Genomic DNA, 19,630 nt, shown 5'->3' with positions numbered 1-19,630 from the left:
TCCAAGCCAGGCTTCAGCAGTATGTAAACCGTGAACTCCCAGATGTTCAAGCAGGTTTTAGAAAAGGCAGAGGCACCAGAGATCAAATTGCCAACATCCGCTGGATCATGGAGAAAGCAAGAGAGTTTCAGAAAAACATCTATTTCTGCTTCATTGACTATGCCAAAGCCTTTGACTGTGTGGATCACAATAAACTGTGGAACATTCTGAAAGAGATGGGAATCCCAGACCACCTGACATGCCTCTTGAGGCAGATTCTTTACCATCTGCAATAGTCTCTTTGGAAGACAGTTTGGCAGTTTCTTACAAAGCCATGAATAATCTTAATATAAAATCCAGCAACTGTGCTCTTAGGTATTTACCTAAATGAACTGAAATCATGTTCACACAAAAATCTGCATGTGAATGTTTTGCTATTGTTTTTTAGTTCCTGAGTCATATCCGACTCTTTTGGGATCCCATGAACTGTAGCCTACCAGGTTCCTCTGTCCATGAAATTTCTCAGGCAAGAATACTGGCGTGGGTTGCCATTTTCTTTTCTGGAGTATATTCCCAACCCAGGGATCAAATCCAAGTCTGTGTGAATGTTACAGGAGTTTTATTCACAGTTGTCAAAAACTGGAAACAACCAAGATGCCCTTTGATAAATAAGTAGATAAACTGTTGGATCCAAACATCCGTTGGATCATCGGAAAAGTAAGAGAGTTCCAGAAAAACACCTATTCTGCTTTATTGACTATGCCAAAGCCTTTGACTGTGTGGATCACAACAAACTGTGGAAAATCCTTCAAGAGATGAGAATACCAGACTGCCTTACCTGCACCTGAGAAATATGTATGCAGGTCAAGAAGCAACAGTTAGAAGTGGACATGGAAAAACAGACTGGTTCCAAATTGGGAAAGGAGTACGTCAAGGCTGTATATTTTCACCCTGCTTGTTTAACTTATATGCAGAGTACATCATGAGAAACACTGGGGTGGATGAAGCACAAGCTGGAATCAAGATTGCTGGGAGAAATATCAGTAACCTTAGATATGCAGATGACACCACCCTCATGGCAGAAAGCAAAAAGGAACTAAAGAGCCTCTTGATGAAAGTGAAAGAGGAAAAAAAGAAAAGAAAAAAACAAAAAGAAAGTGAAAAAGGAGAGTGAAAAAGCTTGCTTAAAACTCAACATTCGAAACACTGAGATCATGGCATCCAATCACATCACTTCATGGCAAATAGATGGGGAAACAATGGACACAGTGACAGACATTAACTTGGGGGGCTCCAAAACTACTGCAGCCATAAAATTAAAAGAGACTTGCTCCTTGGAAGAAAAGTTATGACCAACTTAGATAGCATATGAAAAATCAGAGATGTTACTTTACCAACAAAGGTCTGTCTAGTCAAAGCTATGGTTTTTCCAGTAGTCATGATGGTTGTGAGAGTTGTACTATAAAGAAAGCTGAGCACAGAGGAATTGATGGTTTTGAACTGTAGAGTAGGAGAAGACTCTTGAGAGTCCCTTGGACTGCAAGGAGATCCAACCAGTCCATCCTAAAGGAAATCAGTCCTGAATAGTCATTGGAAGGACTGATGCTGAAACTGAAACTCCAATACTTTGGCCACCTGATGCAAAGAACTGACTCATTTGAAAAGACCCTGATGCTGGGAAAGATCGAAGGCAGGAGGAGAAGGGGATGACAGAAAATGAGAAGGTTGGATGGCATCACCAACTCGATGGACATGAGTTGGAGTAAGCTTCGGAAGTTGGTGATGAACAGGGAAGCTTGGTGTGCTGCTGTCCAGGGGGTCACAAAGAGTTGGACACAACTAAGCGACTGAAGTGAACTGAACTGAACTGAGATAAACTGTGGTATGAATATGCGCCATATGATGAAAATTTTCCATGATAAAAAGAAAGGAGCTATCAAGCCACAAAAAGATGTGAAAGAATCTTAAATACATGTTGCTAAGTGAAATAAGCCAGTCTAAAATGCTACATAATGTATGATTCCAACTATGTGACAATCTGAATAAGGCAAAACTGTAGAAACATAAAAAGGTCAGAGTTGGCCAAGGGTCATGCAAAAGTGGAAAAGGAATGAATAAGTGGGGCACAGGGGATTTTTAGGGCATTGCAACTACTCTTCATGATCCTGTAATGGTTAATACATTATCTTCCTAGTTAAATATCCAAGAAAAGTAAAAACACATGACCACAAAAAGTCATATAAATGAATGTTTATAGCAGCTTTATTCATTATATCTAAAACCTAGAAAGGACTCAATTGTCACTAAAAAAATAAAGGATAACATTATGATATATACAATGGAATAAGACTCAACAGGAAAATTGAATGTAGAACTGAAAAAATACAAAACATGGACGAATATCACAAACGTTGAGCAAAGGGAGGTAGAAACAAAATAGTATACTTTATTATTGCTCCTTTATGAAATTTTAGAGCTGGCAAAATGAATATGTGTGAAAATGAAAGTGTTAGTCACTCAGTCGTGTCTGACTCTTTGTGACCTCATGTCTGCAATGCTGGAGACCCAGGTTCAATCCCGGAGTCAGGAAGATCCCCTGGAGAAGGGAATGGCTACCCACTCCAGTATTCTTGCCTGGAGAATACCATGGACAGAGAAGCCAGGATCTCTTACATCACAGACAAATTCTTTACCATCTGATCCACCGTTGATAGAAACCAGATCACTGTTTTTCTGGCATAGAGGCACAAGGAAATATTCCACAATGATGGGAAGGTTCTTTATACTGATTGACATGGTGGCTACAGGTTTGCATTTATTTGTCAAAATTATTCTACTGTACTCTGAAAATGTTAGCTTTTTATTATATATAAATTAAACATTGACGATTCCTATATTGGTAAAGACAGATCAATTAATTGATGTTGCAGTATTAAGATTATCTAAGCAAAATTAACACTTAACAGACCATAAAGTGTCATCAGGTATCAGCAGAGAAACTGAAACCTTCAGAGAAGACATCCAGGTTGATCATTTTAATTCCAAAGGACAAAAGTATTTTTGCCAGTACTGGACATTCCAGAGTTTCTGCATCCTCTTCCATTTACTAAGTGACAAAAAAGTGTAAAGTGTTGGTAGAATTTTTTTTGTTTATGTGTTGTTTTTAAAGCAACTAGAAAGATGGATATAGAGACTAAAATTCTAAGACATATTTCACTTACAGACTTAAATATATCTGCCAGATAAACCAACACATAAACACAGTGTTCAAAAGTTCTGGGTGTAGTCTATCTCTTTTTTAAATTAGTTTTTATTGGAGTAGCTTATTTAGAACATTGCATTAACTTCTGGTATACAGCAAAGTGAATCAGTTATACATATACACCTATCTACCCATTTTTACATTATTTTCCCATATAAGTCATTACAGGGTATTGAGTAGAGTTCCTTGTATTATATGATAGGTCCTTATTATCTATTTTATATTTAGTAGTATGCGTATGTCAATCCTAATCTCCCAATTCATCCCACCCTCCTTTTCCCTTTAAATGTCCGTACTTTTGTGTTCTACATCTGTGACTTTATTTCTCTTTCATAAATAAGTTCATTTGTAACCTATCTTTCTTTTTAATTAATTTATTTATTTTTATTGAAGGCTAATTTCTTTACAATATTGTAGTGGTTTTTGCCATACATTCACAAGAATCAGCCATGGGTGTACATGTGTTCCCCATCCTGAAGCTTCCTCTCACCTCCCTCCCCATCCCATCCCTCAGGGTCATCCCAGTGCACTGGCCCTGAGCACCCTGTCTCATGCACTGAACCTGGACTGATGATCTATTTCACATATGGTAATATACATGTTTCAATGCTATTCTCTCAAATCATCCCACCCTTGCCTTCTCCCACAGAGTCCAAAAGTCTGTTCTTTACATCTGTGTCTCTTTTGCTGTCTTGCATATGAGGTCATTGTTACCATCTTTCTAAATCCCATATATATGCGTTAATAAACTGTATTGGTATTTTTTTCTTTCTGACTTACTTTACTCTGTATAATAAGCTCCAGTTTCATCCACCTCATTAGAACTGATTCAAATGTAGTCTTTTTAATAGCTAAGTAATATTCCATTGTGTATATGTACCACAGCTTTCTTATCCATTTGTCTGCCGATGGACATCTAGGTTACTTCCATGACCTAGCTATCATAAACAGTGCTGCGATGAACGTTGGGGTACACTTGTTTCTTTCAATTCTGGTTTCCTCAGTGTGTATGCCCAGCAGTGGGATTGCTGGGCCATATGGCAGTTCTATTTCCAGTTTTTTAAGGAATCTCCACACTGTTCTCCATAGTGGCTGTACTAGTTTGCATTCCCACCAACAGGGTAAGAGGGTTCCCTCTTCTCCACACCCTCTTCAGCATTTGTTGTTTGTAGACTTTTCAATAGCAGCCGCTCTGACCAGCATGAGATCGTACCTCACTGTGGTTTTGATTTGCATTTCTCTGATAATGAGTGATGTTGAGCATCTTTTCATGTGTTTGTTAGCCATCTGTATGTCTTCTTTGGAGAAATGTCTGTTTAGTTCTTTGGCCCATTTTTTGATTGGGTCATTTATTTTTCTGGAATTGAGCTGCAGGAGCTGCTTGTATATTTTTGAGATTAATTCTTTGTCAGTTGCTTCATTTGCTATTATTTTCTCCCATTCTGAAGGCTGTCATTTCACCTTGCTTGTAGTTTCCTTCATTGTGCAAAAGCTTTTAAGTTTAATTAGGTCCCATTTGTTTGTTTTTGCTTTTATTTCCATTACTCTGGGAAGTGGATCACAGAGGATCCTGCTGTGATTTATGTCAGAGAGTGTTTTGCTTATGTTTTCCTCTAGGAATTTTATAGTTTCTGGTCTTATGTTTAGATCTTTAATCCATTTTAAGTTTATTTTTGTGTATGGTATTAGAAAGTGTTCCAGTTTCATTCTTTTACAAGCGGTTGACCAGTTTTCCCAGCACCACTTGTTAAAGAGATTGTCTTTTCTCCATTGTATATTCTTGCCTCCTTTGTCAAAGACAAAGAGTCCATAGGTGCATAGATTTATCTCTGGGCTTTCTATTTGGTTCCATTGATCTATATTTCTGTCTTTGTGCCAGTACCATACTGTCTTGATGATTGTAGCTTCGTAATATAGTCTGAAGTCAGGCAGGTTGATTCTTCCAGTTCCATTCTTCTTTCTCAAGATTGCTCTGGCTATTTGAGGTTTTTTGTATTTCCATACAAATTGTGAAATTATTTGTTCTAGTTCTCTGAAAAATGCCATTGGTAGCTTAATAGGGATTGCATTGAATCTATAGATTGCTTTGGGTAGTATACTCATTTTCACTATATTGATTCTTCTGATCCATGAACATGGTATATTTCTCCAACTATTTGTGTCATCTTTGATTTCTTTCATCTGTGTTTTATAGTTTTCTATATATAGGTCTTTTGTTTCTTTAGGTAGATTTACTCCTAAATATTTCATTCTTTTCATCGCAATGGTGAATGAAATTGTTTCCTTAATTTCTCTTTCTGTTTTCTCATTGTTAGTGTACAGGAATGCAAGGGATTTCTGTGTGTTAATTTTATAACCTGCAACTTTACTATATTCATTGATTAGCTCTAGTAATTTTCTGGTGGTGTCTTTAGGGTTTTCTGTATAGAGGATCATGTCATCCACAAACAATGAGAGTTTTACTTCTTTCCCAATCTGGATTCCTTTTATTTCTTTTTCTTCTCTGATTGCTGTGGCTAAAACTTCCAAAACTATGTTGAATAGTAGTAGTGAGAGTGGGCACCCTTGTCTTGTTCCTGACTTTAGGGGAAATGCTTTCAATTTTTCACCATTGAGGATAATCTTTGCTATGGGTTTATCATACATAGCTTTTATTATGTTGAATAAAACATGCCTGCTTTCTGGAGGGTTTTTATCATAAATGGATGTTGAATTTTGTCAAAGGCTTTCTCTGCATCTATTGAGATAATTGTGTTTTTTATCTTTCAATTTGTTAATGTGGTGTAACCTATCTTTTTTTAACCTCAGAGAATATTTACCTAAATTTTAATCAAGAATTTTAAGGACTTTCCTGGTGGTGCAGTGGATAAGAATCCACCTGCCAATGCAGGGGACACAGGTTTGATCCCTGGTCTGGGAAGATCCCACATGCCACAGGGCAAATAATCCCATGTGCCAAAACTTCTGAGCCCACATGCTGAAACTACTGAAGCCCAAGCACCCTAGAACTCATGCTTTGCAACAAGAGAAACCACCACAATGAGAAGCCTGTGCACCACAACACAGACTAGCCCCTGCTGGTCTCAACTAGAGAAAGCCCACGCGCAGCAAGAGAGACTCAGTACAGCCAAAGATAAATAAATAACTTATTTTAAAAGAATTTTAAGATTGATTTTCTAGAACAGTGATCTCAGAACAATTTTTATTATACATCCTTAACAAAATTTAGTATATAAACACTTCATATTGAACATTTATTTATATAAGAATTACATACCTATAATATCACACAATATGCCTACTATATAAGAATAAGAATTTTAAATGATACAAAAAATAAACATTTTAATTTTTCATTTTATGCCTTAATGGTAAAATTAATTTACTCTCACTTTTCAATTATTACTATTATTTTTAGAGAAAACAGTGTGATATGATATGTTACATTATTTTTCAAATCTTAGCTCAAAACTGTTTTGAAAGTGTTTAAGTTACATATTGCTGAAGAATAAGCCACCCCAAAACTTAGTGGTTTAAAACAGCTGTTTTATTATTTTCACAATTCTGTCTGTTAATTGGTACACAGTTGGATACTTCTTCATTTTAAACTCACTCTTCAGACACAAATCTTACATAAAATCTGTAACACACAAATAATTGCTGGTGTTCAAAGGAAGATGAAAGAAAATAGGCTATGAATGACTTTTATAAAAAGATGGAAAGTAAAGTTCTAGCACTGACTAATATTTTCAGCTTGAAACAATGCACATGCCAAAAAGACATTTGGAAGTGGTAAATTTTGCTCCCCTTATATTTCGTGAATGAATGAATGTGTGCACAACCTTCTGGAAAATTCTATTAAGATCCTTAAGAGTTGGACTGTGAAGAAAGCTGATCACCGAAGAATCGATGCTTTTGAACTGTGGTGTTGGAGAAGACTCTTGAGAGTCCCTTATACTGCAAGGAGATCCAACCAGTCCATTCTAAAGGAGATCAATCCTGGATGTTCACTGGAGGGACTGATGCTAAAGCTGAAACTGCAATACTTTGGCCACCTCATGTGACGAGTTGACTCACTGGAAAAGACTCTGATGCTAGGAAAGGTTGGGGGCGGGAGGAGAAGGGGACGACGGAGAATGAGATGGCTGGATGGCATCACCGACTCTGTGGACATGAGTTTGAGTGTACTCCGGGAGTTGGTGATGGACAAGGAGGCCTGGCGTGCTGTGATTCATGGGGTCGCGGAGAGTCGGACATGACTGAGCGACTGAACTGAACTGAACTGAACTGAAACAAGACATACGAATAACAAGACCATACTAGCTATGTCTATGATGTAGGATACCTATTCAACTTTATGGTCATGGAGAATGTTCCATTTTATAAGTAAATCTTCATCATCTTGCAAATAAACTTGTGAAACTCATTACAAGGACTATCATTCCAGCCCCATTTTCTTGAAAGAGCATTTAGCATAACACAACGCTCATTAGGATTGTTGGGTTCACCTCGATGCCAGAATCTGAGTGCCAGAAGGGGGGAAAAAAGGATGAGAAGGTTTCTTTAAGCAGTGCTTTGAAAAGAGACAGTAAGGGAGATGGCTAGGCATGGAAATCAAAGTCAGATATGCCCAAATCATTCTTTCCCACTTTCTCATGGAGTTTTTCCTCCTCTGTATCTCTGATATTTCCCTTGAAAATTGTTCTTACATCACCCAGCACTGTGTCATCTTATTGCATTAAGCACCCTCCCAGCAGACATTCCAGAAGCTGCCTTCTGTTTGTCTATCTTAAGTCCTGTTCCCAAGAATTTGTTAGTCCACACACTCTCTTAAAAGATGTAAAAGACTTAATACTGGTCTCAGGTATCAATGTAGTGTGTTTCATTTTTTTATGCACTGCTTTTGTAGTCTGATGACTAGCTAAATCTCTGAATCTGCTACTATCCCTGTTACCTTAGACAAGGAATTTAATTTCACAGATTCATAGGGACAAGATTAATATCTCTGTATATTTCACACAGTGATATGAGGATCAAAGGTGGTAAGGTACTAAAATGTACTAAAATACTTAAGCGTTTCAAAAGAACTACATAAATATAAGACTATCAGAATTTAACTTATTTTCTGTATGAGAGATATTAAATTCTTGATAATTGGTCATGATCTTAATTGACATATATTTCCATTATATTCAGAGGTAAAAATAGTAGCGGTTGAAAGCACAAGTTTTGATGTCAAACAGATCTGGGTTTGAGGACCATTGTAACCGCTGCTAGATAACCACTGAGTTATCTAAACTCTTTAAACTCAGTTTCTTCATCTCTATAGTGAGAATAATAATAATGTGTGCCTCATAGCATTATTTGATGAGTGAGATAATAAGGAAAATTATTTAACCTAGTGCCCAAGAATTAAAAGAATGTGAGTATTTTCTTTTTATGAAGTATCGTTGATTTACAATGTTGTATTAATTTCAAGTTTTCAGCATGATTTATTTTATATTTTAATAGCTGATCAATGGAACACCCTAAAATCCCTGTAGAATGGAGAACCTGGGTTTCTCTATTGAATTCTGTACTCACGTGGCACTTTCATTGTATGGTGTCTGATCAACCCATTGCCAGTGTCTTTCTCCCACTGCCAATGTCCTGTCTGACAGGCCCACATAATAAGCAAAATGAGTTTTCAGTTTCCGGGTGATGAAATCCTAAAGGAATAAAAGAAAGGAGTTATAGCCTTTAGAACAGTCAGGTTGAATTGAGTTCCATAAGCTTTACAAAGAAGAGAAGAAAAAGAAAATTCATAAAGAACCACATGGGGGCCCTGCTGAGAAGCCTTAGGTTTTTTCTGGCAGAGCAGAATAGAATCAAAGATTTAACTTGTGAGCCTGAGATTGGTCTTAGTTTGTTCAGGCTGGATTGCTTACAAGTGACGGAAATTTGTTTCTCACAGTTCTGAAGGCTAGAAATCCCAGGTCAGGGTACCACGTGGTAAGATAGTAATTCCTAGCTGGTGTTTTCTCATTGTGTGCATTCACACATGTAGGAGAAGTTGCTCTGTAGAATCTCTTTTTTAAAAACATTAATCCCATCCACAGAGGCTTCACCCTCATGACCTATGCAGCCCCCCAAATCCATACTTCCTAATACAATCATCTTTGGAGGTTAGAATTTCAACATATGGATTGGGGCGACAGGACACAAAGATTCAGAACATAGCCATGTTCTATACATATGGAGGCAATTTCTGTTCACGATCATAATGAATTCTCATCTCAGACTCATTTCCCTTCGTTTCTTCTCTAAGATAGGGTATTCCTCAAAGTCATACATGAGAAAAATTTTGCAAATTAAACAATTTTCCTTTTAACATCAGATTGTTAGTGGTCATTTCTGATCATTGATTGTGACTCTTCATGATTGAACTTCATTTCCCAGTTGGACTTAATTCCCCCTCCCTGTTATATAGTTAATAATTTATAAAACATTTATGTGTTTTATATTTCAACAATGATAATAATATTTATTATTTGAAATAAATGAAATCATATTTCAGGCTGAAATATTTTCAGCCTTCCACTTAACTCCTATGTAGTACATTTTCAATGCCACAATTTATTTGGGGCAGAGGTTAGTTTTATAGAAGAAGAAAAAAGGCATGGAATGTAAAATCTTAGGTAACCTTTTCTATTTATTTTCTTAAGCCTTCTGCCACAGCACCAATATTCTAAGACAATAAAAATCTCCTTCTTAACTAAGAGAGATGTTTAAAAACCAGGCAACATTCTTGACTCCATTATCAATTAGAAAGTAGTAATACCTGCTCAGCTTTGGTGTTGATCACCAGCAGGTGAGCATTCATTCTCAAGCATTCCTTCTCACTATCATTCCAAGTATTAGCTCCATTAGAAATAAAGTAGCAGTTAGAATTAAATGGCTCCCAACTCTTTGGGCAGCAGCTCCAGTCTCTCCCTGTATTGAGAAGAAGGCCATATCAGTGCAATATAAGAAAAGTAATTTTTAAAGTGTATAAATTATAAAAAATTAAGGACCAGAGGAGACTACATGAAAAATAGGACTCTTGTCAGATGTCAAGGAGGTCAATCTGCCCACATCAGACAGTGACAAGGTAGGACCCCCTTTCCTTTACCTGAGTGGTATCAGGAGAAACCAACTAAAAGTTTAAAGAAGATCCTCAGAACATAATACAGAAATACCCAAGTTTCAATGAAAAATTACTTATCATACCAAGAACTACAAAGTTCTCAAAAATTAGCTTAAAAAAAATACATACATATATGCCAATACCAAGATAAGAGAAATACTGAAGTTATCTGGCAAAGATTTTTAAAAAGCCATGGAAAGATGCTTCAACAAGTAAGTACAAATGTTTGAACCATGTGAAAAAATAGGAAGCCTCAGCAAAGAAACTGATAATTCAGCAAACAAATTAAAGATATAAATGAGAATCAAGTGGAATAGTTGGAAAATATAATAACCAAATTAAAAGCACAGTGGATGGGCTCAACAGCTGAATAAAGACAGAGAAATCAATGAATTAAAAGATAGAATAATAAAAATTACTCAACTGAGCAAGTAATTCTAACAAGTGAAAAGCTAAACAAACTGAAAACCAGCAACTCTTCATACATAGAGCAAACAATCGCCCCCAGATCTGGAGAGACACAAAGGCAAATACAGAGAATCACAATATATTAGGGCAGAAACCTCTTTGGGAGCCAGTCCCAGGGTAGAGAAACCAGAACTGTAATTGTGGAATTGCTGGAAGCACAGTGTGGACAACTCTAAGAGATCAAAAGTCCAGGCAATGTAGAGGCACCAACACTTCCTTGAGTTTTACATCCTGGAGTTCCACAAGGTTGTTGTTGTCATTGATTGAACTACTGTTGTACAGTCTCCTGCCCTGGCAGGCGGATTCTTTACCACTGAGCCACCAGGGAAGCCCCAACACTATTGATACAATGTATAAAATAGATAACTAAAAAGAACCTACTGTACAGCACAGGGAACTCTACACAATGCACTCTGGTGTCGTAAAGGAGAGAGAAACCCAAGAGGGTGGAGTATTTATTATGTATGTATGGCTGATTCATTTTGCTAAGTAGCAGAAGCTAACACAACATTTTAAGCAACTATTTTTTGCTGTCACTTCAGTCGTGTCCGACTCTGTGTGACCCCATAGACGGAAGCCCACCAGGCTCCCCCTTCCCTGGGATTTTCCAAGCAAGAACACTGGAGTGGGTTGCCAATGCAGTAAAAATTAGTTTAAAAAAGAAAAAAACATTTCAAGATGCCTGCAACTGCAACGTACTCTGTAATGACGGTGATTTCTGTTGGTGAGACACACGCTATCATGATTTGTTTCTTCCATTCATAATTTCCAGAGAGCAGTGCCATCTGCCAGGAACTTGTTATGAACACAAACTTGAGATGGGCTGTATCTCTGGGTTGTATCAGGAGAGCAGCCAGATCCATCCACTCCCCATCACCAGGCAGAACCAGTTTTTCAATTAGAAATAATTTGATAAGTGGGAAGATATCTCAAATGAAAAAAAAAGACCATGAAACATACTAGCTTTTCATCTTTAAAAAAATGGATAAAAGTGTACCGTACTAACACTAGACCACACAAAGCAGGAAGTAGCTATATATATATATATCAACAGATATATATAGTATATATCAGTATATATACTTCAGAGCAAGGAAAGATTTCAGAGTTAAGATGGACATAGAATAAGGATAAAGGGAATTTTTTCTTGTTCAGTTCTCCAAGAAGCCATGTTATTGCTGCTGTTGTTGTTCAGTCACTAAGTCGTGGCTCTTTGCAGCAGCATGGACTGAGGCACGCCAGACTCCTCCATCCATGGGGTTCTCCAGGCGAGAATACTGGAGTGGGTTGCCACTTCCTTCTCTAAGGGATCTTCCTGAACCAGGGATCAAACCCAAATCTCTTGTATTGGCAGGTAAATTCTGTACCACTGAGCTAGCAGGGAAACCCCCCAAGAAACCATAATGATCCTTAAACTGTATGTATCTAACCACAGACCATTAAAAAGTGAAGCAAAACCATACAACTGCTAACAGAGTTTAGGTTTGGGGTAAAAAAAAAAAACAGAAAATTTTAAAGCAGAGTATTTTATGTATCCTCCCAAAAATGTTTTATACATACAATATGATTTCTTAAAACATATATGAATTAAATCTCTCTTGACCAAAGAAGTTTTAACTGGTACGTGAGTAAAAGAGCAAGTACGTACAGAAAGTTCAGAAAGAAGCAAAGACTGAAGAAACCAAAAAGCAATGTAATCTTTTTCATAATTAAGACTATTTCCTTGCACAAATGAATGAAAGATATGCATATTATAAAAATTTTAGGCCCTAAATATTTGTATACTTAAAACTTAAAATGTCCATAAGACTCAACTTCTTAGTATAATTCACTTATTGGGAATATTGACCTAGGACACAGTACTATCAATAACTGAATCATAGGCACATTAATTTTTACCTTCTGGGGTCGAACTTTCTTTCACACATTCCAATTCTGTGTGAGTGAGTTCTCTTGTAGCCTTTTCTTCTTTCTGAACATAAGAACATTTTTGAAAAAAAACTGAAAAAGAGAATAAGATCATTCGTTTTCCTGGTAGCATTATAGCATCACTCTTTTTTCTAACAGTATAAACATTTTAATTAAAAGAAAGAAGTTGCCTGAATAGAGAAACAAGACTCAAATATGTGTTCAATTCTATGCTTATAAGAAATTAACTTCAAACTTAAACACCAACTGAAAGTAAAGAAGGCTAGAGTGGCTATATTAATGTCAGATAAAACAGATGTCTAGATAAAACATAATATTTTTTTTTTAGATTTTTATTTTATATTGGTGTAGAGTTGATTAGCCACTCCAGTACTCTTGCCTAGAAAATCCCATGGATGGAGGAGCCTGGTAGGCTGCAGTCCGTGGGGTCGCTAAGGGTCGGACACGACTGAGCAACTTCACTTTCACTTTTCACTTTCACACATTGGAGAAGGAAATGGCAACCCACTCCAGTGTTCTTGCCTGGAGAATCCCAGGGACGGGGGAGCCTGGTGGGCTGCCATCTATGGGGTCACACAGAGTCGGACACAACTGAAGTGACTTAGCAGCAGCAGCAGCAGAGTTGATTAACAATGTTATGTTAGTTTCAGATGTACAGCAAAGTGACTCAGTTCTACAGACATGTATCTATTCTTTCTCAAATTCTTTTCTCATTTAGGTTATTACAGAATATTGAGCAGAGTTCCCTGTCCTCTACAGTACTGTCCCTGTTGGTTATCCATGTTAAATATAGAGTTAACTCCCCAATCGGTTCTTATTCCTCAGCCAGCCAACACACAGATCTAAATATTCATCAAACCCCACCTCCTTGATTCTACCTCCTCATTATCATTCAAAGGTATTCCCCTTCTCTTTCTTCACTACCTTAAATTAGATTCTCACTATTTCTCAATTGGACAATGAACTGTCTTTGTGATTATTCTCTTTGCTTTCAGTTCTCTCTTCACATATCCATTTTACACATCTCCACCAAAAGCGTATTCCTATGAGTCAAATTTAGTTATATCACTTCCTTGCTTAAAATTCTGTAATGGTTCTCCATGACTGTGACACATTGCAAAAATGGCCACAATTTTCAACTCTCCCTGTACCCACACTCCTTTGCAATATAACTTCTTAGTTTTTCCAATCAATAAGTGGGGTCTATTTATTCACAGCTTGAAACTGGACTGACTCTAAGACTTCCTTCAGCCAACAAAATGTGCAGAAGCAACTCTGTCTGTTGTTGTTGTTGAGTTGCTAAGTCAGGTCTGACCCTTTGCGACCCCATGGACTGCAGCACACCAGGCTCCCCTGTCCTTTACTATCTCCTGGAGTTTGCTCAAATTTATGTCTATTGAGTCAATGATGCTATCTAACCATCTCATCCTCTGCCGTCTTCTTTTGCCTTCAATCTTTCCTAGCATCAGAGTCTTTTCCAATGAGTCAGTTCTTCACATCATGGCCAAAGTATTGGAGCTTCAGCTTCAGCATGAGTCCTTCCAGTGAATATTCAGGGTTGATTTCCATTAGGATTATTTCAAGCTAAGGCTTCAAGAGGCTTTGCTCACAGCTGCTCTCACTCTGCCAGCCTACATGTTGCCATATGAACAAGCTCAAGCTCTCCTGATGAATTGTAAAGAAGTGGAACCAATTTGTCCACATCATTCCAGTTTACATCCTCCTCCTAAGAAACTCTATTACCTACAGCTGGTACTTAACTGTGGATGCATAAATTACGTTAGCCAGGACCAGTGAAACGTCTTAGCTGAGTCCAGTTCAAATTGACAAACCACAGAATCATGAGCTAAAAACAGTTGCTGTTTTAATCCATTAAGTTTTAGACTGGTTTATTAAACAACAGAAGATAATTGATAAAATAATCTGCAGGGGAGCAGGAGGAAATTCACTCTTTAGAATTGTACAGGACACTCTTCATGATCTGAACCCTACTTGTTTCTCCCATCTGCAACCTCACCGTTCACTTAGCACCATATGTCACAGTCATTTAACATGTTTTTCCAAATTTTTTCAAGCTCTCTGACATCTGTCATGCTTGGTCCACACAGGTATAGATGTCACCTCCTCCAAGAAGCCTATCTCAGCTTCCTGTGCTTCTTACTCACAGAACATTTACCAGATGTTGTTATAAACACTGGTTCACTCAACCAGTTGCCATCATCCTCTGAACTTCTCAAAACCAAGGGCTACAACTCTGCTGTCTCTATCTGGCATAGTACCTGACATAGACTAGATGCCCACTGTTGCTTATTGAATGACCAAATGAATGAATAAAGTGTCTACCCAAACTTATACTAGTTTTATGATTTTTAAAAACTTGATGAATTCTTGATAGGCAGAAATCTACCTATTTGTCAAATGGATTTTAAGAGCTCATGCAGTCTTGAGAAAGACAAAAATAATTAAGATGAAAATTCAGTAGAATTTTTTCCTGGGAAATTTCTTCCCATTTCCTTCTTGTCCATCTGCTCACCCCAAAGTACATGTCTATGCCCTCAACAGGCATAGCCTTATAAACACTACTAAGAAAATACAGATGTGGTCTCACTTAAACAACTGTCTAGTGTAGATATGGTGCCCTATAGATTTCATCCTACAAAACAGAAACATGTAACATATATACTCTTCTTTCAGTTTCTCTAAAGAGAGTGAATGCCATTATTTCTATAGAAGAGTGACTAAATGCAAATAAAGAACCAAGTTCATGATGAATTCCCACTATCTATGTCTTCCCCCAGAGAAGACTTCTTTCCCATATTTCTGAATAAGCTCATAGTTTATCAGTTAATATGATGCCATCCTTTCATGTCAGGCAGACATTTCTTATAGATCCATCTGGATACTTACAGATAAAAGCAATCAAAAATGAGATTGCCAATAGTAGCAGAAGTATCAGCAATGAGGTAAGAAGTAGCTTGGAAAAACTATGGCCACTTTGGTGAAGGTTGGTCTCTTTGAAAGCTGAAGAAGGAATCAAATTAATCAGATTATTATTATCATGAATAATAAATTCTGTCTGACCTTGACTTCCTCTTACTCCTTCTCTTCCTCCTCTCCCTTTTCTTGTATGATACACTATTACTATTACATGACATTTCAAATATGAAGCGACAAAGGAAATAGTAATGTTCACCGTAGAAATGCTGCTGCTGCTGCTAAGTCACTTCAGTCGTGTCTGACTCTGCGCGACCCTATAGACGGCAGCCCACCAGGCTCCACCGTCCCTGGGATTCTCCAGGCAAGAACACTGGAGTGGGTTGCCATTTCCTTCTCCAATGCATGAAAGTGAAAAGGGAAAGTGAAGTCGCTCAGTCGTGTCCCACTTTTAGCGACCCCATAGACTGCAGCCTACCAGGCTCCTCCATCCATGGAATTTTCCAGGCAAGAGTACTGGAGTGGGGTGCCATTGCCTTCTCCGTAGAAATGCTAGAAAATACATAAAAGCACAAATTCCTGCCATTGAGGATGAAAGTGAAAGTGTTAGTCACTCAATCGTGTCCAACTCTTTGCAACCCCATGGGCTATATCCCACCAGGCTTCTCTGTCCATGGAATTCTCCAGGCAAGAATACTGGAGTGGGTAGCCATTCCCTTGTCCAAGGGCTCTTCCTGACCCAGGATGAAACCTGGGTCTCCTGCATTGCAGGCAGATTCTTTACTGTCTGAGCCACCAGGGAAACCCATTGGGGATAGTTGTTAATATTTTGGTATACATTCTTCCAGCAATTTTTTAAGTGTATATACATGCATACACTTTTGCCACATGACTGAAATACCATATATATTGGGTTCTGACCTACTATTTTCTTGTATACTATATCACCATATTTTCTTCTTTAACCCACTGTATTGTGGTTGCATAGTATTCCATTATATATTTAAATAATCTTCCAGATTTTTTCTAACTTTAACTACTTTACAGAATGCCATAGCAGATAACTCTTTATAACTGTCCCTCATCACATGCTTAAAATAAAATAAGACTGTTTTATTAAATTTATTAATTTATTTTTAATTGGAGAATGATTACTTTACAATACTGTGTTGGCTTCTGCCATATACGCACCCCATTGTTTATCACAGCACTATTTACAATAGCTAGGACATGGAAGCAACCAGATGTCCATCAACAGACGAATGGATAAAGAAGTTGTGGTACATATACACAATGAAATATTACTCAGCCAGACTGCTTTTTAACTTTATTTTTTATGGAAGTATAGTTGAATTACAATGTTGTGTTAAAATATCAGACATTTTTAGTCACCATTTCATGGTTGAGAATTATTTTGTCAAGTGTCCATTGATGGGTGAATGGATAAAGAAAATGTGACAATTGTATGAATGGGTATTATTCACCGATAAAAAACAAGGAAATCTTGCCTTCAGGATGGACCTTGAGGGCACTATGCTAAGTGAAATAAGTAAGAAAGAGAAAGACAAATACCATATGATCTCACTTATCTGTGTAATCTTTAAAAGGTAATAATAACTCATAGATACAGAGAACAGAATGGTGGTTGCCAGAGGTGAGGGGTGATGAGGCGAGCAAAATGGGTGAAGGGGGTCAAGAAGTACAAACTTCCAGTTACAAAATAAAGAAGTCCTGGGATATAAGGTACAGTATAATGACTATAATTAATAATACTATGGTTGTAATATACATATATAAAATACTGCATACTTGAAGGTTGCTAACAGTACATCTTAAACGCCTTCATCACCAGAAAAAAACTGAGAAACTATGTATGGTGACAGATGTTAGTTAGACATTGTGGTGATCATTTTGCAATATACATAAAAATCAAGCCATTTGCTTATACATCTGAAACTAATATAATTTTTTGTCAGTCATTTCTCAATTGAAAAAAAGAATTATTTTCTCAAAGTTATAATATATTGCCAAGCGGGGGTAAAACCTACAATAATGTATAATATATCTCATTTTTAGAAAAACACATATGCATATTAATGTATATTTATATTTGGAAAGATGTACACAAAGGGTAAATTATAGTTATCTCTGCTGCTGCTGCTAAGAATAAGAATAAATACAGTAATTTAAATTTGTGTGTGGACCTAGAGACTGTCAAACAGAGTGAAATAAGTCAGAAAGAGAAAAACGAGTATCGTATATTAATACATATATGTGAAATCTAGAAAAATGGTACAGATGAACCCATTTGCAAAGCAGAAATAGAGACACTGATGTAGAGAACAAATGTACAGACACCAAAGCGAAAAGGGAGGTGGGATGAATTCAGAGATTGGAATTGACATATACACTCTACTGTGTATAAAAGAGGTAACTAATGAGAACATATTGCGCAGCACAGGGAACTCTTCTCAGTACTCTGTAATGACCTATATGGGAAAAGCATCTAAAAGAGTGGATATATGTACATGTGTAACTGATTCACTTTGCTGTACAGCAGAAATAGAACACTGGAAAACAACTAATGAAAATTTTAAAAATAAATAAATTTGTGTGTACCTCTGGTTTTTAATTTTTTCTATAATGAACATTGCAGCATGTAATAACAAAGTTATATAATTTTTTTAAATTTTTATTTATTTTTTAATGGTTATCAAGTATTGATTTATTTATTTTGACTGTGCCTGGTGGCATGCAGGATCTTAATTCCCTGACCAGTGATTGAACTTGTGCATTGGGAGTGCAGAGTCTTAACCACTGGACCACCAGGGAAATCCCTATAAATTTCTAAGGGGAAAAAACAGTTTCCTGAGCATTTTCCATGTTTCTACAGAATTTTGGAAAACATAAGCAATCATAACTTCCCTCTCACAGCTTCTCATAGTCTCCACAGTTTTTTCCTCTTTTGTATCTGAGAAATCATGCATGCTACCCAAATTACCTTTTATTACTTCCAAACCTCATTGAATCCATCTCAGATACAGTGTGCAATGGATTTTCTGATTGCAGAGCAATCGCCCTCAAAACATAAGAGACTTTCTGTATAAGACTTTCTAGGCTTTCATCTGCAATGGTATTTTGTTCCATGTTGGACACAACTGAAGCGACTTAGCAGCAGCAGCAGTCTGATACTAACCAATACACTCAAATACTTCTCCCGTGACTGATTGAGAAACAAAACCCACCAATTCATCATTAGCCCCAGCATCTGGACTGATGGCTTCAAGACCTGAACCCACTCTCTACACAGCAGGCTAGTTCACCTCAGAAAGCAAACAAGAACTTCTCAGCTTCATTAGCACTCTCCTTAACTCAGGACCATAGTGAATTTCTTACACCTCAGTTTTGTCGTGGCACACCTGTACCATCCCTTAATGCTTATTTTCAGCCAACTTGATCTGAGAATCCTGTGTTTCCCAACCATGGCCAGAGAACCAGCAACCAACATTCCCTAGGCTTTATTTATAGTATTCTCTCTTCACCCTTCATCCCATCATTCACTCTGACCACCGGAAAGCGAGTCTTACCTGCAGGAGGCTCTGATTTGGTGCCTGAAGACTTGGGTTTATTAAACTTCACTTCAGCATAAGTGACCTCTGAAGTCATGCTGAGATCTTCTGTTCTTGTCAAAGAATCCTGTCCGTCTCTTCCTTAAAACCGCTTAAAATGAAACACAAGCACAGTGGTAACTTCTCATACATCCTATCACACAACTAACTGAGAACAGAGACCCTAGACAAACAAACAAAAACCTTGAGAGGAATTTCATGAAAATTAAAAACCTCAGGGGCCCAAACCCCAAGACAGGCGCAGTGTTAATCATACCTTTAAAC

At 37.3% G+C, this 19,630-nt stretch overlaps 1 protein-coding gene across 2 annotated transcripts; it reads right to left on the bottom strand.

The window, feature by feature from the left end:
• Window positions 1–6,770: 6,770 nt before the first annotated feature.
• CLEC4A (C-type lectin domain family 4 member A) lies at window positions 6,771–19,630 on the bottom strand. Of its 2 annotated transcripts, XM_055396190.2 has the most exons (6): window positions 19,325–19,630; window positions 15,711–15,824; window positions 12,774–12,875; window positions 10,062–10,213; window positions 8,825–8,949; window positions 6,771–7,763 (listed from the first exon to the last, which is right to left on the bottom strand). In XM_055396190.2, the coding sequence occupies exons 1-6, from the start codon at window positions 19,401–19,403 to the stop codon at window positions 7,622–7,624; spliced, it is 714 nt and encodes a 237-aa protein (XP_055252165.2). In that variant the 5' UTR covers window positions 19,404–19,630; the 3' UTR covers window positions 6,771–7,621. The 2 variants fall into 2 exon arrangements, with proteins under 2 accessions (XP_055252165.2, XP_055252166.2); XM_055396191.2 differs by lacking the exon at window positions 15,711–15,824.

This window comes from Moschus berezovskii, chromosome 6 (genome assembly GCF_049115385.1).
Source record: "Moschus berezovskii isolate FMDL1 chromosome 6, NW_MosBer_1.0, whole genome shotgun sequence".
Lineage (NCBI taxonomy): Eukaryota > Metazoa > Chordata > Mammalia > Artiodactyla > Moschidae > Moschus > Moschus berezovskii.
The sequence above is the reverse complement of the archived record's forward strand: the minus strand, read 5'-3'. Positions and strand labels throughout refer to the sequence as shown.

What these genes read in the sequence shown, in the direction of transcription:
- CLEC4A (XM_055396190.2), bottom strand. Translation starts at nt 19,403, where the DNA reads ATGACTTCAGAGGTCACTTATGCTGAAGTGAAGTTTAATAAACCCAAG. An exon ending in CAAATCAGAGCCTCCTGCAG is followed by an intron (nt 15,825 to 19,324) that starts GTAAGACTCGCT and finishes TTCCTTCTTCAG; the next exon opens with CTTTCAAAGAGACCAACCTT. An exon ending in CCATACAATGAAAGTGCCAC is followed by an intron (nt 7,764 to 8,824) that starts GTGAGTACAGAA and finishes TCTGGCACTCAG; the next exon opens with ATTCTGGCATCGAGGTGAAC.